Below are 17,773 nucleotides of genomic sequence, written 5' to 3'. Positions count from 1 at the left end.
AGGCCTCAGTACCTGAAGTGGGTGAGGAAACAGCACCGGCAAGAGGTACAGAGGCATGAGGAGTGTCCGAAGAGTGGTCCAAAGACGAGGCGGGGTCAGAACGGGGTGCGGTATCAAGAAGGGGCCCGGGGGTAGCAGGTTCATAGACTAGGGCTGCCATGGTTAGGTTACTTCTTTCTTTTTGTTTTTAAGAAAAAAAAATAAAAAAAATAAAAAAAAGAATAAAAAAGGGGGGACCGGGGAGGGATAGTTCCTAGGAGGAATGAAAGGGCCAGAAATCTCCCTCCGCGCCCAAGAGGACCTCAGCACCGCAAGTAGCGCAGATGCAGCATGGAACCCATGCCATACCCTACCCATCATGCCAGTAAACCGGCAATCCGGGATAGCAACCTCACATCTGCCGAGCTACCTCGGTGGACAAAAGAGAGGGCGGCCGGAAATCCACCACAAAGCATACCTCCTTCGGCCACCACCCCCGGAATCCGAAAGGTGGCTTCCAGAGATACACCCGTCGCCCGAGAGACACCCAAAGCCACCCTCCGGGATACCGGAGAGGGATCAGGACATCCCCAGGCAATCCAGAGTCCACGGCAAACTACGCCACCGCCAAGAACGTCAACGGAATGGGATGGACCCCGGTACCCTTTCCCCTACCTAGGAACTAGCGTGCCTGTGGGGAAAAAAAAAAAAAAAAAAACCAAAGGCCAAAAAGGAAGGGCAAAAGGGAGGGGTGGGGAGGAGGAGGAAAGGAAAATGGGGAGGATGGGATAGGGAACGGGGGATTGGGGGGGTAATTAGGTTCGGTCTGAGGAAGTAGACCGACAGGTCTAATTCCTCAGACCAAGAGCCTCTTCACCACGCCAAGGAGCCCCCCCTTGAAGAGGCAGCACTGTATAGCCCTTGTGGCTTAGCACTTCTTTTTGATTATAATAAATGTATTATTGTATTACACTATTATACATATTAAAGATTTACTGTCATGCCTTGTTGCAATAATTGTATAAATAATGTCAACCCATTCACGACTGCATATTGGAATGGACAGTGATGTCATTTGTTTACTCTTGAGCATAGTCAAGCAAACGAGCATTTGTCCCTCGTTGAGCTCAATTTCAAGGTACTTTTCGTCGTGAAAGCAATCAAAATCATATCTATTTCTGTAATATATCTTCCATTCTATCAAACGAGACCAAAAAAAAAAAAATGAATACAACCATAAAACCATTCGAAAATACTAAGGGGTGGCTAAGTGCTGAGAAGTGAACTCCATTATTTATGCTCCGATTTCTTTCATTTTTGGTGTATATTAAGAAGCATCTTTCCATCATACATTGCCCAAGTTTCAATAAGATAGTCCAACAAACAAATGAGATACAATTCTCTAGATCAAGAGGAGAGCCCCTCACCAGCATCAAGGAACCTCACACTAGGTCTGCTCGCTTATGGAAACAAAAAATCAACCCATCGACTGCTCGTATTTGGAAAAATCTCACACGTGGATGCGCTCGCAAGTAGAGGTTCCACTGTATTTCTTATGGGAAGATTTGTTTGGTATACGTCCAAGGCTCTGGAACAGATTAAGGACATATACCGAGGTACCACTGTACTTAGTTTAATAGAATGCAATGTAGCAGATCAGACCAATGTTGTTGCCAACAGTTGTGAAGTTGGGTAAAAATCATAGCAAAATAGTCTTTGAATGGAACAACCTCTATATGAAACTGGATGTCATGTACTGCTGACCGTGCAGCAGTCTGCCTGTTCATTGCTCTGTACGTCAACATGACCAGGGACCCAGCAAAGACACCATCTTTGTGCTTGCTAGTGGTACAGCATAAGATCCTCTAAGAAACGTCAGCAGAGGTGTAGAAAGTCACTGCTAAAAAATAAAAAAAATTAATGCTACATATTTTATTAATTAACTACACATACTTGTCATAATATACAGTACTGGATGACCCATACAGGCTTAACAAATGCTAAACAGTTTAGCACATACATGTATTCATATAAGTGAACCTTCATAGCTGGTACACCTATTATAAGGAAATTCTGCAGTTAAAATACTATCTATGCATTGCTAGGATACTAAGCTGATACACTGAAATTACATACCTATATACAGAACATGCACACTGAAATCCAGTTTCCCCTCAAGGAAGGTTCCTTGATGTTGGTGACGGGCTCTTGATTTAGGGAATTGGATCTGTGCTCCAGTTCCCCAAATTAAGCCTGAATGCCTTCCACATCCCCCCAGGCGCTGTATAATCCTCCGGGTTTAGCGCTTCCCCCTTGATTTTAATAATAATGAAACTACTTTTTGTAAAGTTTAACACTTATTTTGCTAAAACATGCTATTTTCAAGTTTCAAACTTGCTGATATACAGTAATTATTATTCAGCTAGATACAGTATGCATATATAATTTTTTACTATCCAGAGTAAACAAAAAAAAATGTATAAGCAATTTATAAACTAGAAAAGAAGATCTTCCTCTTCACTGCTATTATCAAAAATTCTTCCATGTTGCTCTGGGTGTGCTATATCCTCCTCCTCTTTCAGTCTATCAGCTTCTTTCAAAGCTAACCTTTCCTTTTCTGCCTTGTCCTTGATTTTTTTCTTCTTCTCTTGAATCTTCTTTAAGCGATAAAACTCTTCACGCTCAAGTTCGTCAAGTTCAGAAATTATGTATGCCAGTGTACACTCGTACCGTGGAATGATGACTGGAAAAAAAAAAAAACTGTAAACAATGTAAATTCAACATTGTACTAGACAATGACAATATGAAGGAAATACCTACTAGATCAATTACTAAAAAATATTCTGACTGATGTATGCTAAATAGGGAACTGTGTTTAGTCTGGGAGAATGGCCTTCATGCAAATGTTAAATCATAATTTAAAAATACAGAAGACACAAAAAAGTGAATTGTGTTGACTTGTAATCCCATGTCCCACACCCACACAAGAGTTGGTACCACTATATTCTTGGGCATCCCCCCCCCCCCCTCCCTTGTTTTTTTTGCCTCTGTGGTTCTTTGTGCACACACATTTCTATGGTTCACCTCATCTTTCATAGACCCATCTACCAACAATACATACTCTTAACTTTGTATAACAGCATATTCAAAATCAGAAGTGATTATTTTAAGATATCCCATAGCATAATTAAACAAAATTATGCTAATTTATAGTACAATATCCCCTATTGTTTCCTTTATTTTTCCAGCATGCAAAGTTTAATTCATGAACTTTAACCCTTAAACTGTCCAAACAGATCTACGTTTGCTTGCGTAGGGCTCCGAACGTAGATCTATGTTTTTTTAAGTGCTTTCTTATGGAGAAAATCAAGGTCGGAGCACTACAACAAACGTAGATCTACATTTGGACAGTAAGGGTTAACTAGTTCTAGTCATACACTTACCATGTTCTATGGCATTTACTCGACGGTTAGTTATCTTAACTGCAATATCAAGGGTTACGAATGAAGCCTGAAGCGAAGCCAGCTCTATTAGTAACTCAATAGCACGTTTGTAATAGATCTTGAGCTTTGCCATCTGCTGACCTCCACGGGACAGTCCAGTCAACTCATATGTGTCAGCACCATCTTCAAAGCTTTCAAACACTGGAAGATTGGTACCTGGAAGATTTAAGTGTAGCAATAGAAAATAATGCAAATAGAAATATAGTACAAGAAAACTGCCAATAAATAAAAGATACAAAATTAATTCTGTTTAAATAACAAGGTGATGCAGTACCATATTGTACCTAGTAAAGCCAGTATATAATATTAGTGGAATCAGTTATGGGAATAAATTATAATAAAAAATGAAGCACTAAACCTACATATGGGAATAAAGCTTATTCAGCCAGTTTACCTGGAGAGAGTTCCGGGGGTCAACGCCCCCGCGGCCCGGTCTGTGACCAGGCCTCCTGGTGGATCAGAGCCTGATCAACCAGGCTGTTGCTGCTGGCTGCACGCAAACCAACGTACGAGCCACAGCCCGGCTGATCAGGAACTGACTTTAGGTACTTGTCCAGTGCCAGCTTGAAGACTGCCAGGGGTCTGTTGGTAATCCCCCTTATGTGTGCTGGGAGGCAGTTGAACAGTCTCGGGCCCCTGACACTTATTGTATGGTCTCTTAACGTGCTAGTGACACCCCTGCTTTTCATTGGGGGGATGGTGCATCATCTGCCAAGACTTTTGCTTTCGTAGCGAGTGATTTTCGTGTGCAAGTTCAGTACTAGTCCCTCTAGGATTTTCCAGGTGTATATAATCATGTATCTCTCCCTCCTGCATTCCAGGGAATACAGGTTTAGGAACCTCAAGCGCTCCCAATAATTGAGGTGTTTTATCTCCGTTATGCGCGCCGTGAAAGTTCTCTGTACATTTTCTAGGTCGGCAATTTCACCTGCCTTGAAAGGTGCTGTTAGTGTGCAGCAATATTCCAGCCTAGATACAACAAGTGACCTGAAGAGTGTCATCATGGGCTTGGCCTCCCTAGTTTTGAAGGTTCTCATTATCCATCCTGTCATTTTTCTAGCAGATGCGATTGATATAATGTTATGGTCCTTGAAGGTGAGATCCTCCGACATGATCACTCCCAGGTCTTTGACGTTGGTGTTTCGCTATTTTGTGGCCAGAATTTGTTTTGTACTCTGATGAAGATTTAATTTCCTCATGTTTACCATATCTGAGTAATTGAAATTTCTCATCGTTGAACTTCATATTGTTTTCTGCAGCCCACTGAAAGATTTGGTTGATGTCCGCCTGGAGCCTTGCAGTGTCTGCAATGGAAGACACTGTCATGCAGATTCGGGTGTCATCTGCAAAGGAAGAGACGGTGCTGTGGCTGATATCCTTGTCTATGTCAGATATGAGGATGAGGAACAAGATGGGAGCGAGTACTGTGCCTTGTGGAACAGAGCTTTTCACCGTAGCTGCCTCGGACTTTACTCTGTTGACGACTACTCTCTGTGTTCTGTTAGTGAGGAAATTATAGATCCATCGACCGACTTTTCCTATTATTCCTTTAGCACGCATTTTGTGCGCTATTATGCCATGGTCACACTTGTCGAAGGCTTTTGCAAAGTCTGTATATATTACATCTGCATTCTTTTTGTCTTCTAGTGCATTTAGGACCTTGTCGTAGTGATCCAATAGTTGAGACAGACAGGAGCGACCTGTTCTAAACCCATGTTGCCCTGGGTTGTGTAACTGATGGGTTTCTAGATGGGTGGTGATCTTGCTTCTTAGGACCCTTTCAAAGATTTTTATGATATGGGATGTTAGTGCTATTGGTCTGTAGTTCTTTGCTGTTGCTTTACTGCCCCCTTTGTGGAGTGGGGCTATGTCTGTTGTTTTTAGTAACTGTGGGACGACCCCCGTGTCCATGCTCCCTCTCCATAGGATGGAAAAGGCTCATGATAGGGGCTTCTTGCAGTTCTTGATGAACACAGAGTTCCATGAGTCTGGCCCTGGGGCAGAGTGCATGGGCATGTCATTTATCGCCTTTTCGAAGTCATTTGGCGTCAGGATAACATCGGATAGGCTTGTGTTAATCAAATTTTGTGGCTCATAAAAAATTCATTTTGATCTTCGACTCGAAGTCTGGTTAGCGGCTTGCTAAAAACCGAGTCATATTGGGACTTGAGTAGCTCACTCATTTCCTTGCTGTCATCTGTGTAGGACCCATCTTGTTTAAGTAGGGGCCCAATACTGGACGTTGTTCTCGATTTTGATTTGGCATAGGAGAAGAAATACTTTGGGTTTCTTTCGATTTCATTTATGGCTTTTAGTTCTTCCTGCGATTCCTGACTCCTAAAGGATTCTTTTAGCTTAAGTTCGATGCTTGCTATTTCTCTGACCAGTGTCTCCCTACGCATTTCAGATATATTGACCTCTTTTAGCCGCTCTGTTATTCTTTTCCGTCGCCTGTAAAGGGAGCGCCTGTCTCTTTCTATTTTACATCTACTCCTCCTTTTTCTTAGAGGAATAAGCCTTGTGCATACATCGAGTGCCACCGAGTTATTCTGTTCTAGGCATAAGTTGGGGTCTGTGTTGCTTAGTATATCTTCCCAGCTTATATCGGTTAGGACTTGGTTTACTTGGTCCCACTTTATGTTTTTGTTATTGAAGTTGAATTTGGTGAATGCTCCCTCGTGACTAATCTCATTATGTCGGTCTGGGGCTCCGCGCATACATGACTGAACCTCAATTATGTTGTAATCCGAGTATATTGTTTTTGATATGGTGACATTTCTTATCAGATCATCATTGTTAGTGAAGATGAGGTCTAGTGTATTCTCCAGTCTAGTAGGCTCTATTATTTGCTGGTTTAAATTGAATTTTGTGCAGAGATTTAAAAGCTCGCGTGAGTGAGAGTTTTCATCAGAGCTGCCTCCTGGTGTTATTACTGCAGCAATATTATTTGCTATATTCCTCCATTTTAGGTGCCTTAAGTTGAAATCCCCCAGGAGCAAGATGTTGGGTGCAGGAGCTGGAAGATTTTCCAGACAGTGGTCAATTTTTAACAGCTGTTCCTGGAATTGCTGGGATGTTGCATCCGGAGGCTTGTAGACTACAACAATGACTAGGTTTTGGTTCTCGACCTTTACTGCTAAAACTTCCACTTCATCATTTGAGGCATTTAGCAGTTCTGTGCAAACAAGTGACTCTGCAATGTACAGGCCAACCCCCCCCTTTTGCCTGTTCACTCTGTCACATCTGTATAGGTTGTAACCTGGGATCCATATTTCGTTGTCCAAGTGATCCTTTATGTGGGTCTCAGTGAAAGCCGCGAACATTGCCTTTGCCTCTGCAAGCAGTCCACGGATGAAAGGTATTTTGTTGTTTGTTGCTGGCTTTAGACCCTGTATATTTGCCAAGAAGAATGTTATCGGACTGGTGGTATTGTTGGTACTGGGGGGGGGGGGGGGGGGGGGTTAATGAAATATAAAAATGTTCCTATAAGACTGATTAGCTGAGGCAGTGAAGGAACTGATGGATGATGGAACTTAATTTAATGGCTTTATAATAAAAACAGTTTTATAGTATACTACTATATTAATGACTTCCTATAAGGAAAAAAAAAACATATAATTATCATACAAAAATTAACCGAGAGGGAAAAACCGCATCAAATGGATTAAGTTTGCACCATAAGGTAATTCCTTACCAGCAACGTTGTCCATTCTACTTCTGATCTTAATACGGGCTTTTGTCACATTTTGAAGCACACTCTGGTTGAAGTCACCACCTGATGCAAATTTTGCTTCTGCGAGTGAAAATGCAGCATCCTTCATGACATCTCCCATCAGGGTCTTTGTCTAGCAATGAAAGAAATGTCATTAGTACCCTAATAAAGTCCAGATGAAATATAGAAATATGTATTCTGTGCAGTACAATGTGTCAAACTTTGCTTTACTTTTAATGTGCAGCATAATACACAAACCCCTCATGGAAGGTTCCTTGATGTTGGTGAGGGGCTCTTCATTTAGGGAATTGGAACTGTGCTCCAGTTCCCCGAATTAAGCCTGAATGCCTTCCACATCCCCCCCCCCCCGGGCGCTGTATAATCCTACGGGTTTAGCGCTTCCCCTTTGATTATAATAATAATAATAATAATACACAAAACATATGATTGCCACATACCCTTAAAAAAAAAAAAAGTACAGTATACAGGAGGGCCCCACTTATACGGGAGGCTAGTTTCCGAGATACTGTTGTAAAGCAAAAAAAATGGCTTTTTTCACTTTGAAATGCACATAAAAGCCTGATAACATGTTTACACTATCATATTAAGTGAGCACTAGAGCTAGACCTAAAAATACATATACACTACACACATTATATAAGCTAAGGATGAAAATACTGACAAAGCCAGCTTGATAAAGCTCCTGGCGAGCAAAACATTGCCACAGTAAAATGTCACATTAGTTGCACTCGTGTCGTTTTACCTAACAATATATTTATCATAGGACGTCTGAATAAATGAAGAATAGGTATTGTAGATGAATGGTTCAGAGAACCGACATGTTGATAAATTAGACACTTGTGCAACTCTTGGGTATCTTTATTGAGGAAACGTTTCGCCACATAGTGGCTTCATCAGTCCATACAAAGGAGAATCTTGAAGAACATGAGGAGAATGAGGTAATCAGTCCCTCAACCTGGAGTCGATGTGGTCAGTCCATCAATCTTGAATAGGTATTCTATTCAAGATTGATGGACTGACCACATCGACTCCAGGTTGAGAGACTGATTACCTCATTCTCCTCCTGTTCTTCAAGATTCTCCTTTGTATGGACTGATGAAGCCACTGTGTGGCAAAACGTTTCCTCAATAAAGATACCCAAGAGTTGCACATGTGTCTAATTTATCAAGAATAGGTATAACTGAAAACCCACTGTATTAGAGAAATGCTGTAAAGTGGGGGCCCTCCTGTAATTTAGTACCATTTCTGTAAAGCAGTTTACATAAGTAATGGAAGAGGCCATAAAATGGGGACTAGAAAGTGCAACTATGTTGTGTAAATAGTACAGCAAAAACTTTAGTGGCATAGCTATATAAACCTTGCCTTCAAGGAATTACCTGTTTTACTCACTTGTTAACTCAATGTAGTCAGGCCTCTCACTATTTGTAAAGAAAATTTTTTTCCAGTATACCTTTGGCTACTTTTTTTGACTTGTATATCTGTTAAGGTACAGTGCCTGCACTCTGAAGGAGACAGTTATGTGTTGGATGTTGCATATTATCTTGAAGCTTACGAGTGACCGGTCTGCCTTTTTCTGTTATTGACATTTACATCAGACTAAAATTTTTAAGTTTTAATTTTGAACCAAAAGAAAATAAAAAAATTTAGTTTAATCCTATCCAACCAACAGAATTTGAGGCCAGCCTTAATTTAGTGATCCTCAAATTGATCTCTGCAATAATAAATTTACATCCAGCTTGTTTGGCAAAATGATTGTTGCCAAAAGTTATGTTCTACCTACAAATCTGGAAAAAGTTATGCTAGCTTAGCAAAGTGTGGCAATACATACAAATACCAAAGGGAATTAATAAAGCACTGGTTGATTTACAAGAGCACATACACTCAAAACATTTTCCACTTTGAATGTTTTTAATAACCTTAAATAAGTAATTTTTTAGCATTCTAGTACTCCTAATGGGGGGAAATTTAAATGAAAAGTAGATGCCCTTACCTGATGTGCATACAGTGGTATTATCTTCATAATTTATTAAAGCATTTGGAAATTTCATGTATTACACAGAAAAACTAATATGCACTATGAAAGATTCAGACATAATTAAGCATGTATTATTAATATTGGTAGAATTACCAACAATATGCCATGATCAGTGATCAAAGAAATTAATTTCTGGAGATGCAACATCGCAATTCACACAACCATTTAATTAACTACAGAAACTCAAGACTTATAGCCACAGAAGACAACACTCAATACAGAAGAATCCTGGAATCATCGCTCATCTCTACAACCAACAATTTCAACCAGAACAATGGCTTCTATAACATAGCTGAACCACTCGCCAAGAAACTTCTTCATCGCTATCCCACATAAGAACATAGAACACTGCAGGTCTACTCACAACTTGTCCAATACCCCTGCCAAGCTACCCAAGACTCTATAACCCCACCCGGTAGATCATCAGATGCAGCATTCTCCACCTGACCTCAACATTCTGAACATGCCTATAAATACTCTCGTACCTTCCAACCCCAGGTAGATCCGTGTGTGACTTGAAAAAGCCCACTGTGTGGGTGAAACGTTGTCAATAAAGGATCACATTATACTGCATTTGTGTTTATTTTTTTTTTTTTTTTTTTTTATTATCACACTGGCCGATTCCCACCAAGGCAGGGTGGCCCGAAAAAGAAAAACTTTCACCATCATTCACTCCATCACTGTCTTGCCAGAAGGGTGCTTTACACTACAGTTTTTAAACTGCAACATTAACACCCCTCCTTCAGAGTGCAGGCACTGTACTTCCCATCTCCAGGACTCAAGTCCGGCCTGCCGGTTTCCCTGAATCCCTTCATAAATGTTACTTTGCTCACACTCCAACAGCACGTCAAGTATTAAAAACCATTTGTCTCCATTCACTCCTATCAAACACGCTCACGCATGCCTGCTGGAAGTCCAAGCCCCTCGCACACAAAACCTCCTTTACCCCCTCCCTCCAACCCTTCCTAGGCCGACCCCTACCCCGCCTTCCTTCCACTACAGACTGATACACTCTTGAAGTCATTCTGTTTCGCTCCATTCTCTCTACATGTCCGAACCACCTCAACAACCCTTCCTCAGCCCTCTGGACAACAGTTTTGGTAATCCCGCACCTCCTCCTAACTTCCAAACTACGAATTCTCTGCATTATATTCACACCACACATTGCCCTCAGACATGACATCTCCACTGCCTCCAGCCTTCTCCTCGCTGCAACATTCATCACCCACGCTTCACACCCATATAAGAGCGTTGGTAAAACTATACTCTCATACATTCCCCTCTTTGCCTCCAAGGACAAAGTTCTTTGTCTCCACAGACTCCTAAGTGCACCACTCACTCTTTTTCCCTCATCAATTCTATGATTCACCTCATCTTTCATAGACCCATCCGCTGACACGTCCACTCCCAAATATCTGAATACGTTCACCTCCTCCATACTCTCTCCCTCCAATCTGATATTCAATCTTTCATCACCTAATCTTTTTGTTATCCTCATAACCTTACTCTTTCCTGTATTCACCTTTAATTTTCTTCTTTTGCACACCCTACCAAATTCATCCACCAATCTCTGCAACTTCTCTTCAGAATCTCCCAAGAGCACAGTGTCATCAGCAAAGAGCAGCTGTGACAACTCCCACTTTGTGTGTGATTCTTTATCTTTTAACTCCACGCCTCTTGCCAAGACCCTCGCATTTACTTCTCTTACAACCCCATCTATAAATATATTAAACAACCACGGTGACATCACACATCCTTGTCTAAGGCCTACTTTTACTGGGAAAAAATTTCCCTCTTTCCTACATACTCTAACTTGAGCCTCACTATCCTCGTAAAAACTCTTCACTGCTTTCAGTAACCTACCTCCTACACCATACACTTGCAACATCTGCCACATTGCCCCCCTATCCACCCTGTCATACGCCTTTTCCAAATCCATAAATGCCACAAAGACCTCTTTAGCCTTATCTAAATACTGTTCACTTATATGTTTCACTGTAAACACCTGGTCCACACACCCCCTACCTTTCCTAAAGCCTCCTTGTTCATCTGCTATCCTATTCTCCGTCTTACTCTTAATTCTTTCAATTATAACTCTACCATACACCTTACCAGGTACACTCAACAGACTTATCCCCCTATAATTTATATTTCCATAATTAAGCATCTCTGGACAAGTGCACGAAATTCTGCAAGTAGCTTCTATACCGGGTATAAACAGATTGGATGTTCTACAAAAAACATTAAGATTGGGGAGTCTGATACTGTCATTAATATACCACTGATAATCCAAGATGTACTGCACAATGGTCTTAAAAAAAGAAATTGCATAGACATGCTTAAAAACAAATACTGAAGTTTTTCTGTAATTTAAATAAGTGGTAATATGCAATTAAAAAAGGTTTTTATCTCAAATATACACAACTACGTATAGTCAAGACAACATACGTCAACAATTTTTGAAAGAATCTGTCTGAAGCGAAGCTGGAGGGCTTCGGCTTTCTTTTTCAAAAGGGAGTGACCCTTCACAGCTCCTGCCAGACGTGCCTTCATTGTTGACTGAGCCCTGTAAATATTAATATTAGCAATGTATACTGTAATTTATTCAATTATTATACTTGTAAAGTAATTAAAAAAAAAAGTAATGCATTTCAGCTATTTGGAAGAAAAGTAGATGAAAATCAATGCACACAAGTAGAGCAATGTTTTCGTTTCAGTGACTGTGGTTTGATTCACGGCAAGGGTGGAAACACTGGGTGTGTGTCCTTACACCTACTGTCCCCGTTCACCTAGCAAGTAGGTACCTAGGTGTTAGTCGATTAGTGTGGGTTGCAATCTGGGGGACAAGACTGAGGACCCTAATGGAAATAAGAAAAAAGTATCTCGATGACGCACTGCATCTCTTGGATTATCCTGGGCGGGTAACCTTCCGGGATTAAAAATCTGAATTAAAATTCTTATATTATCTAACTTGGCCATGCAGATTGTGAAGGGGGCTTGGGAGTTATGGAAAATGGAACCTTAGGCCAGGATAGCAATGCCTAAGCATGTATGATGGAGCGAACAGACTGCTTGGATTTATGTCAAGAAATGTGAACAACAGGAGTCCAGAGGAGCTACAGCTCTGCATATCGAAATAAATGGTATAAAATACCGACACAATGTGTACGTGTACTTAGCTCTGTGAAGACCTGTTTGTGTGCTCTCTGTGAATCTGTACCAGGATGCCCTCTCTTGAGCAACTTTACCAGCAGCTGAGAGAGGAGCTCAGAGTTGCTAAGATGGAGATACGGCGATTAACGGAGGAGAACAAGAGGATTCGTAGTAATCCTTCTGTTGTGAGTCCCCAGGTTAAGAGGGGAGCTTGGTCAGTGGCCGGGCAACATGGAACCAAGCTGAAGATCAAGAAAACGGTTGGAGAGGCGGAAACAACGAGAAACCAGAAGACTACCGTGGAAACTTCCAACTCATTCTCGGTGCTACCTGACGAATGTGAGTATTCTGCTGGGAATGCCACAACGAGCACCAAAGAAGCATTGGCAGACGTGAGTAAGACATCCCTAGAAACCCCAACGAAGACCATCGAGAACGTCTTGACGAATTCTACAAGTGGTGTAATGCTACCTGGCGAATGTGAGTCGACTACTCGGAGCATCACGACGGACGACGCCAAGGAAGGTAAAAACATTGTTGTTGTTGGGGATAGCCAGATTAGGTACATGGATAGGGCATTCTGCTTGAAGGATAGGAGTAGGAGGCAGAGAGTGTGTTTTCCTGGGGCTGGGATGAAGGATATTGTTAGCCGTCTGGATGACATCATGAGAGGTAATGGGAGCAATCCTATTATCTGTCTCAGTGCTGGAGGCAACGATGTTGGCAGACGTAGGAGTGAGGACCTGATTAGCAGGTATAGGTCAGCAATAGAGATAATTAGGAGGAAGGGTGGGAAACCTGTCATATGTGGCATTTTGCCAAGGAGAGGAGTTGCAAATGAATGTTTGTCCTGAGCAATTGGTGTCAATTGCTGGCTGGACAAGTACTGTAAGGAAAATGCGGTAACATTCATTGACAACTGGGACCTCTTCTATGGCAGAAATGACATGTATGCCAGGGATGGGGTTCACTTATCTAGGTGTGGGGTGGGAGCACTGGCCAACGCAGTGGAGGGAGCTGTTAGGTCTTTAAACTAGGAATAGTTAGTGGTATGGGTTTTGGCGGGAAAACTGTGAAGTCGCAGGGTAGTAACATGAGTACTAGGAGAACTAGTAATAGGCAAAATGAGGTGGATATTGGAAAGCCAGTGGCACTAATTGACAAGGACAGTAATAAGTTTAGTGGAATAACAGAAAGGAGCAGGAAGGGTAGAGTGGAGGGTCATTAAAAATTTATTACACAAATAGTCGCAGTGCTAGGAATAAGATGGACGAGTTGAGACTAGTTGCTAGTGCAGGTAACATAGATGTATTTGCCATTACTGAGACGTGGTTTAATTCAAAAAGTCGGGACATGCCTGCAGAATGTCACATTCAGGGTTTTAAATTGTTCCAAGTAGATAGAAGTATCGGGAAGGGGGGTGGGGTGGCATTGTATGTCCGAGATCGCTTGAACTGTTGCATAAAAACGGGTATTAAGTCTGAAGTAACACATACAGAGTCTGTTTGGATAGAATTTTCAGAGGGGCATGAAAAATTAATTTTAGGTGTGATATACCGTCCCCCAAATTTAGATAGGGACCAAGGGAGACTACTATGGGAGGAAATTGTTAGGGCCACAAGGCACGATAATGTAGTAATTCTAGGAGACTTTAACTTTAGTCATATTGATTGGAATTTCTTGACTGGGAATTTAGAATCATACGATTTCTTAGAAGTAGTTCAGGATTGTTTTTTGAAGCAGTTTGTGACAGAACCTACAAGGGGAAATAACCTGCTTGACTTAGTTCTGGCAAACAATGAATCCCTTGTTAATAATTTAGAAGTTTCAGAGGAACTGGGTGCTAGCGACCACAAATCAATTACATTTAGAATTGAATGGAAGTATGATAGTAGGGATAACTCAGTAACAGTCCCAGATTTTCGCTTAGCAGATTACGATGGGCTTAGAGAACACTTATCATCTGTTGACTGGGGTAACGAAGAGAGCTATCAATATGACAGTTTTCTGAACACAATACATGCTGCTCAAAGAACGTTTATCCCTTATAAGGAAATTAGATCAAATAGAAATGACCCAAAATGGATGAATAATAGGCTGAAATATCTACTAGGGCATAAGAAAGGAATTTATAGGCGTATCAAAAGAGGCGAGGGTCATCTTATGAATCAGTATATTGACATTAAGAGGGACATTAAAAAGGGGATAAGAAAAGCTAAAAGGGACTATGAAATTAAAGTTGCTAGGGATTCTAAAACTAACCCAAAAAGTTTTTTCCAGGTATATAGAACAAAAGTCAGAGATAAGATAGGTCCCCTTAAAAATAACTATGGGCATCTTACTGACAAAGAGAATGAAATGTGCTCGATTTTAAATAATTATTTTCTCTCGGTTTTTACACAGGAAGACACTAATAATATTCCGGTAATTAATTTTTATAGTGGATCAGAAGAAGATAAATTATGTAACATCACAGTCACTAGTGAAATGGTTGTGAAGCAGATAGACCGACTGAAGCAAAATAAGTCACCGGGTCCTGATGAGGTTTTTTCAAGGGTTCTTAATATAAGGAATGCAAAATGGAAGTCTGTGAACCATTAACTAATATTTTTAATTTATCTCTTCAAACAGGTGTAGTGTCTGATATGTGGAAGATGGCTAATGTAATTCCTATTTTTAAAACAGGGGACAAGTCGTTACCGTCAAATTACCGCCCAATAAGCCCGACCTCAATTGTAGGCAAGTTGCTAGAGTCAATTATAGCTGAGGTTATAAGAAGCCATCTCGATAAGCATAGCTTGATTAATGATACTCAGCATGGATTCACAAGAGGCCGGTCTTGTATAACTAATTTATTAACTTTCTTCAGTAAAGCTTTTGAGGCTGTTGACCACGATAAAGAATTTGATATTGTTTACTTAGATTTTAGTAAGGCATTTGATAGAGTTCCGCACCAAAGACTGTTGAAGAAAGTAGCAGCTCATGGCATTGGGGGAAGGGTGCTCTCGTGGATCGAGTCATGGCTCACAGACAGGAAGCAGAGAGTGTCCATAAATGGGGTTAAATCCGAGTGGGGATCAGTAACAAGTGGCGTTCCACAGGGATCAGTCTTGGGCCCGTTGTTGTTTATAATATATATCAATGATCTTGATGAAGGAATTGCTAGTGATATGAGCAAATTCACCGATGACACGAAGATAGGTAGGATAATTGATTCAAACGTAGATGTTAGGGAACTTCAGGAGGATTTAGACAAACTCTACTCTTGGTCAGAAAAGTGGCAGATGCAGTTCAATGTAGATAAATGCAAGGTTCTGAAGCTCGGGAGTGTCCATAACCCTAGCACTTATAAGTTAAATAATGTAGAACTTAGCCATACAGATTGCGAAAAGGACTTGGGGGTTATGGTAAGCAGCAACCTTAAACCAAGACAGCAATGCCTAAGCGTACGTAATAAGGCAAATAGATTACTGGGATTTATATCAAGAAGTGTAAGCAACAGAACTCCAGAGGTCATACTGCAGCTTTATACATCATTAGTAAGGCCTCACCTAGATTATGCAGCTCAATTCTGGTCTCCATACTACAGAATGGACATAAATTCGTTAGAAAACATTTAGCGTAGGATGACTAAATTAATACATAGCATTAGAAATCTTCCTTATGAAGAAAGATTGAAGACTCTTAAGTTACAATCACTTGTTAGACGAAGAATGAGGGGAGACCTGATCGAAGTGTATAAGTGGAAGATAGGTATTAATAAAGGGGATATTAACAAGGTCTTGAGGATATCTCTCCAAGAGAGAACCCGCAGTAATGGATTTAAATTAGATAAGTTTAGATTTAGAAAGGACATAGGAAAGTATTGGTTTGGAAATAGGGTAGTTGATGAGTGGAACAGTCTACCTAGTTGGGTTATTGAGGCTAGGACTTTGGGTAGTTTCAAATTTAGGTTGGATAAGTACATGAGTGGGAGGGGTTGGATTTGAGAGGGACTTGCACATCGGAGCTTGTTTCTTGGGTGGCATTGAAAATTGGGTTGGTCAAATGTTTGTTAGTGGGATGAATTGTAAAGGACCTGCCTAGTATGGGCCAACAGGCCTGCTGCAGTGTTCCTCCTTTCTTATGTTCTTATATGAAGTATAATGTGATCCTTTATTGACAATGTTTCGCCCACACAGTGGGCTTTTTCAAGTCGCAAACAAATCTGTTTGTGACTTGAAAAAGCCCACTGTGGGGGCGAAGCGTTGTCAATAAAGGATCAGATTATACTGCATATGTGTTTATATTTCCAGCTCTGCATATCATTAGTGAAGTCTCAATTACTGGGAGCGCTTAAAGTTCCTGAACCTGTATTACCTGGAACGCAGGCGGGAGAGATACACGATTATATACACCTGGAAAATCCTAGAGGGACTAGTATCAAACTTGCACATGAAAATCACTCACTACATACCCAATCACACATACCCAAGAGTTGCACATGTGTCTAATTTATCATTATTATTATTACTGAATGGGTCAGCTTCATCTGCTTGCTGGAGTGTTCCTTCATTCTTGTATTATGACAAATCATGTGACTAATGGCACTATTGAAAATGATAACGGCACTGTTACTAGTAGTGTATATATTAATATAGTAACGGGAAAGTTGTAAATCTGAATTAAGCACTATAATTTAAATGAACTTGAAAATAATATTAAAAATTGTAAAGCGCGTATAAAACACTTGAAATAAATCCATTAGCTATCACGAAGATGCTCCATTGTAACATATTTAAACTTACCCTCTAGAGGGGAAAATGTTGATCTTATCCTTCCCAGACATCTTTACACCTTTTCTCTAATTCTTCATAGGACAACAGTCAGCAGGAGGTTTCTTGGGTGGGGGGGAGGGAGGTGATCCGTCTTCCAGCTGCAGTAACAACACTCCACCTCCGCCGCTATCTTGTTTACAACTGAGCTATAACGTCGACTACCACTCCCGTGATCAATACTTCCATATTATCTACATCCCCCATCATTAATGAACAACAATATAAAAACAATATATACATATATCTTAACGAATTAAACTTATCAGAATGTACCTCTATAATTTATTCAATATATATAGTTCATAATATTACATAGTACTTAAGGAAAATATGAAATATTTCCTAAGTTGTATCATAATGTTCATCTATTATTGTGCTTTTTCTTATTAGTAGTTATCGTTCACTATTATTACAAAAATATGATACATGCAACTTTAAAAATAATTTTATACTATGTACACATGAAAACGATTTTCTCTGACATTAAATAGGTCTCTAATCTTTGATTTTCTAAGGAAATATGGAAAAATTATCCCGCACACAAAATATAAAA

The 17,773-nt window shown here is 40.5% G+C and overlaps 1 protein-coding gene across 1 annotated transcript; it reads right to left on the bottom strand.

Annotated features, from left to right (window-relative positions):
• Positions 1–1,896: 1,896 nt before the first annotated feature.
• On the bottom strand, positions 1,897–17,348 carry LOC128701114 (V-type proton ATPase subunit D-like). Its single transcript, XM_053794681.2, has 5 exons — positions 17,191–17,348; positions 11,699–11,816; positions 7,177–7,327; positions 3,423–3,638; positions 1,897–2,722 (listed from the first exon to the last, which is right to left on the bottom strand). Exons 1-5 carry the CDS (start codon positions 17,229–17,231, stop codon positions 2,475–2,477), a joined length of 774 nt encoding a protein of 257 aa, XP_053650656.2. The 5' UTR covers positions 17,232–17,348; the 3' UTR covers positions 1,897–2,474.
• Positions 17,349–17,773: the final 425 nt, after the last annotated feature.

This window comes from Cherax quadricarinatus, chromosome 73 (assembly GCF_038502225.1).
Source record: "Cherax quadricarinatus isolate ZL_2023a chromosome 73, ASM3850222v1, whole genome shotgun sequence".
In the NCBI taxonomy this organism is placed as follows: domain Eukaryota; kingdom Metazoa; phylum Arthropoda; class Malacostraca; order Decapoda; family Parastacidae; genus Cherax; species Cherax quadricarinatus.
Note: the sequence above shows the minus strand (reverse complement) of the source record. Positions and strands in the feature narration are given on the sequence as shown.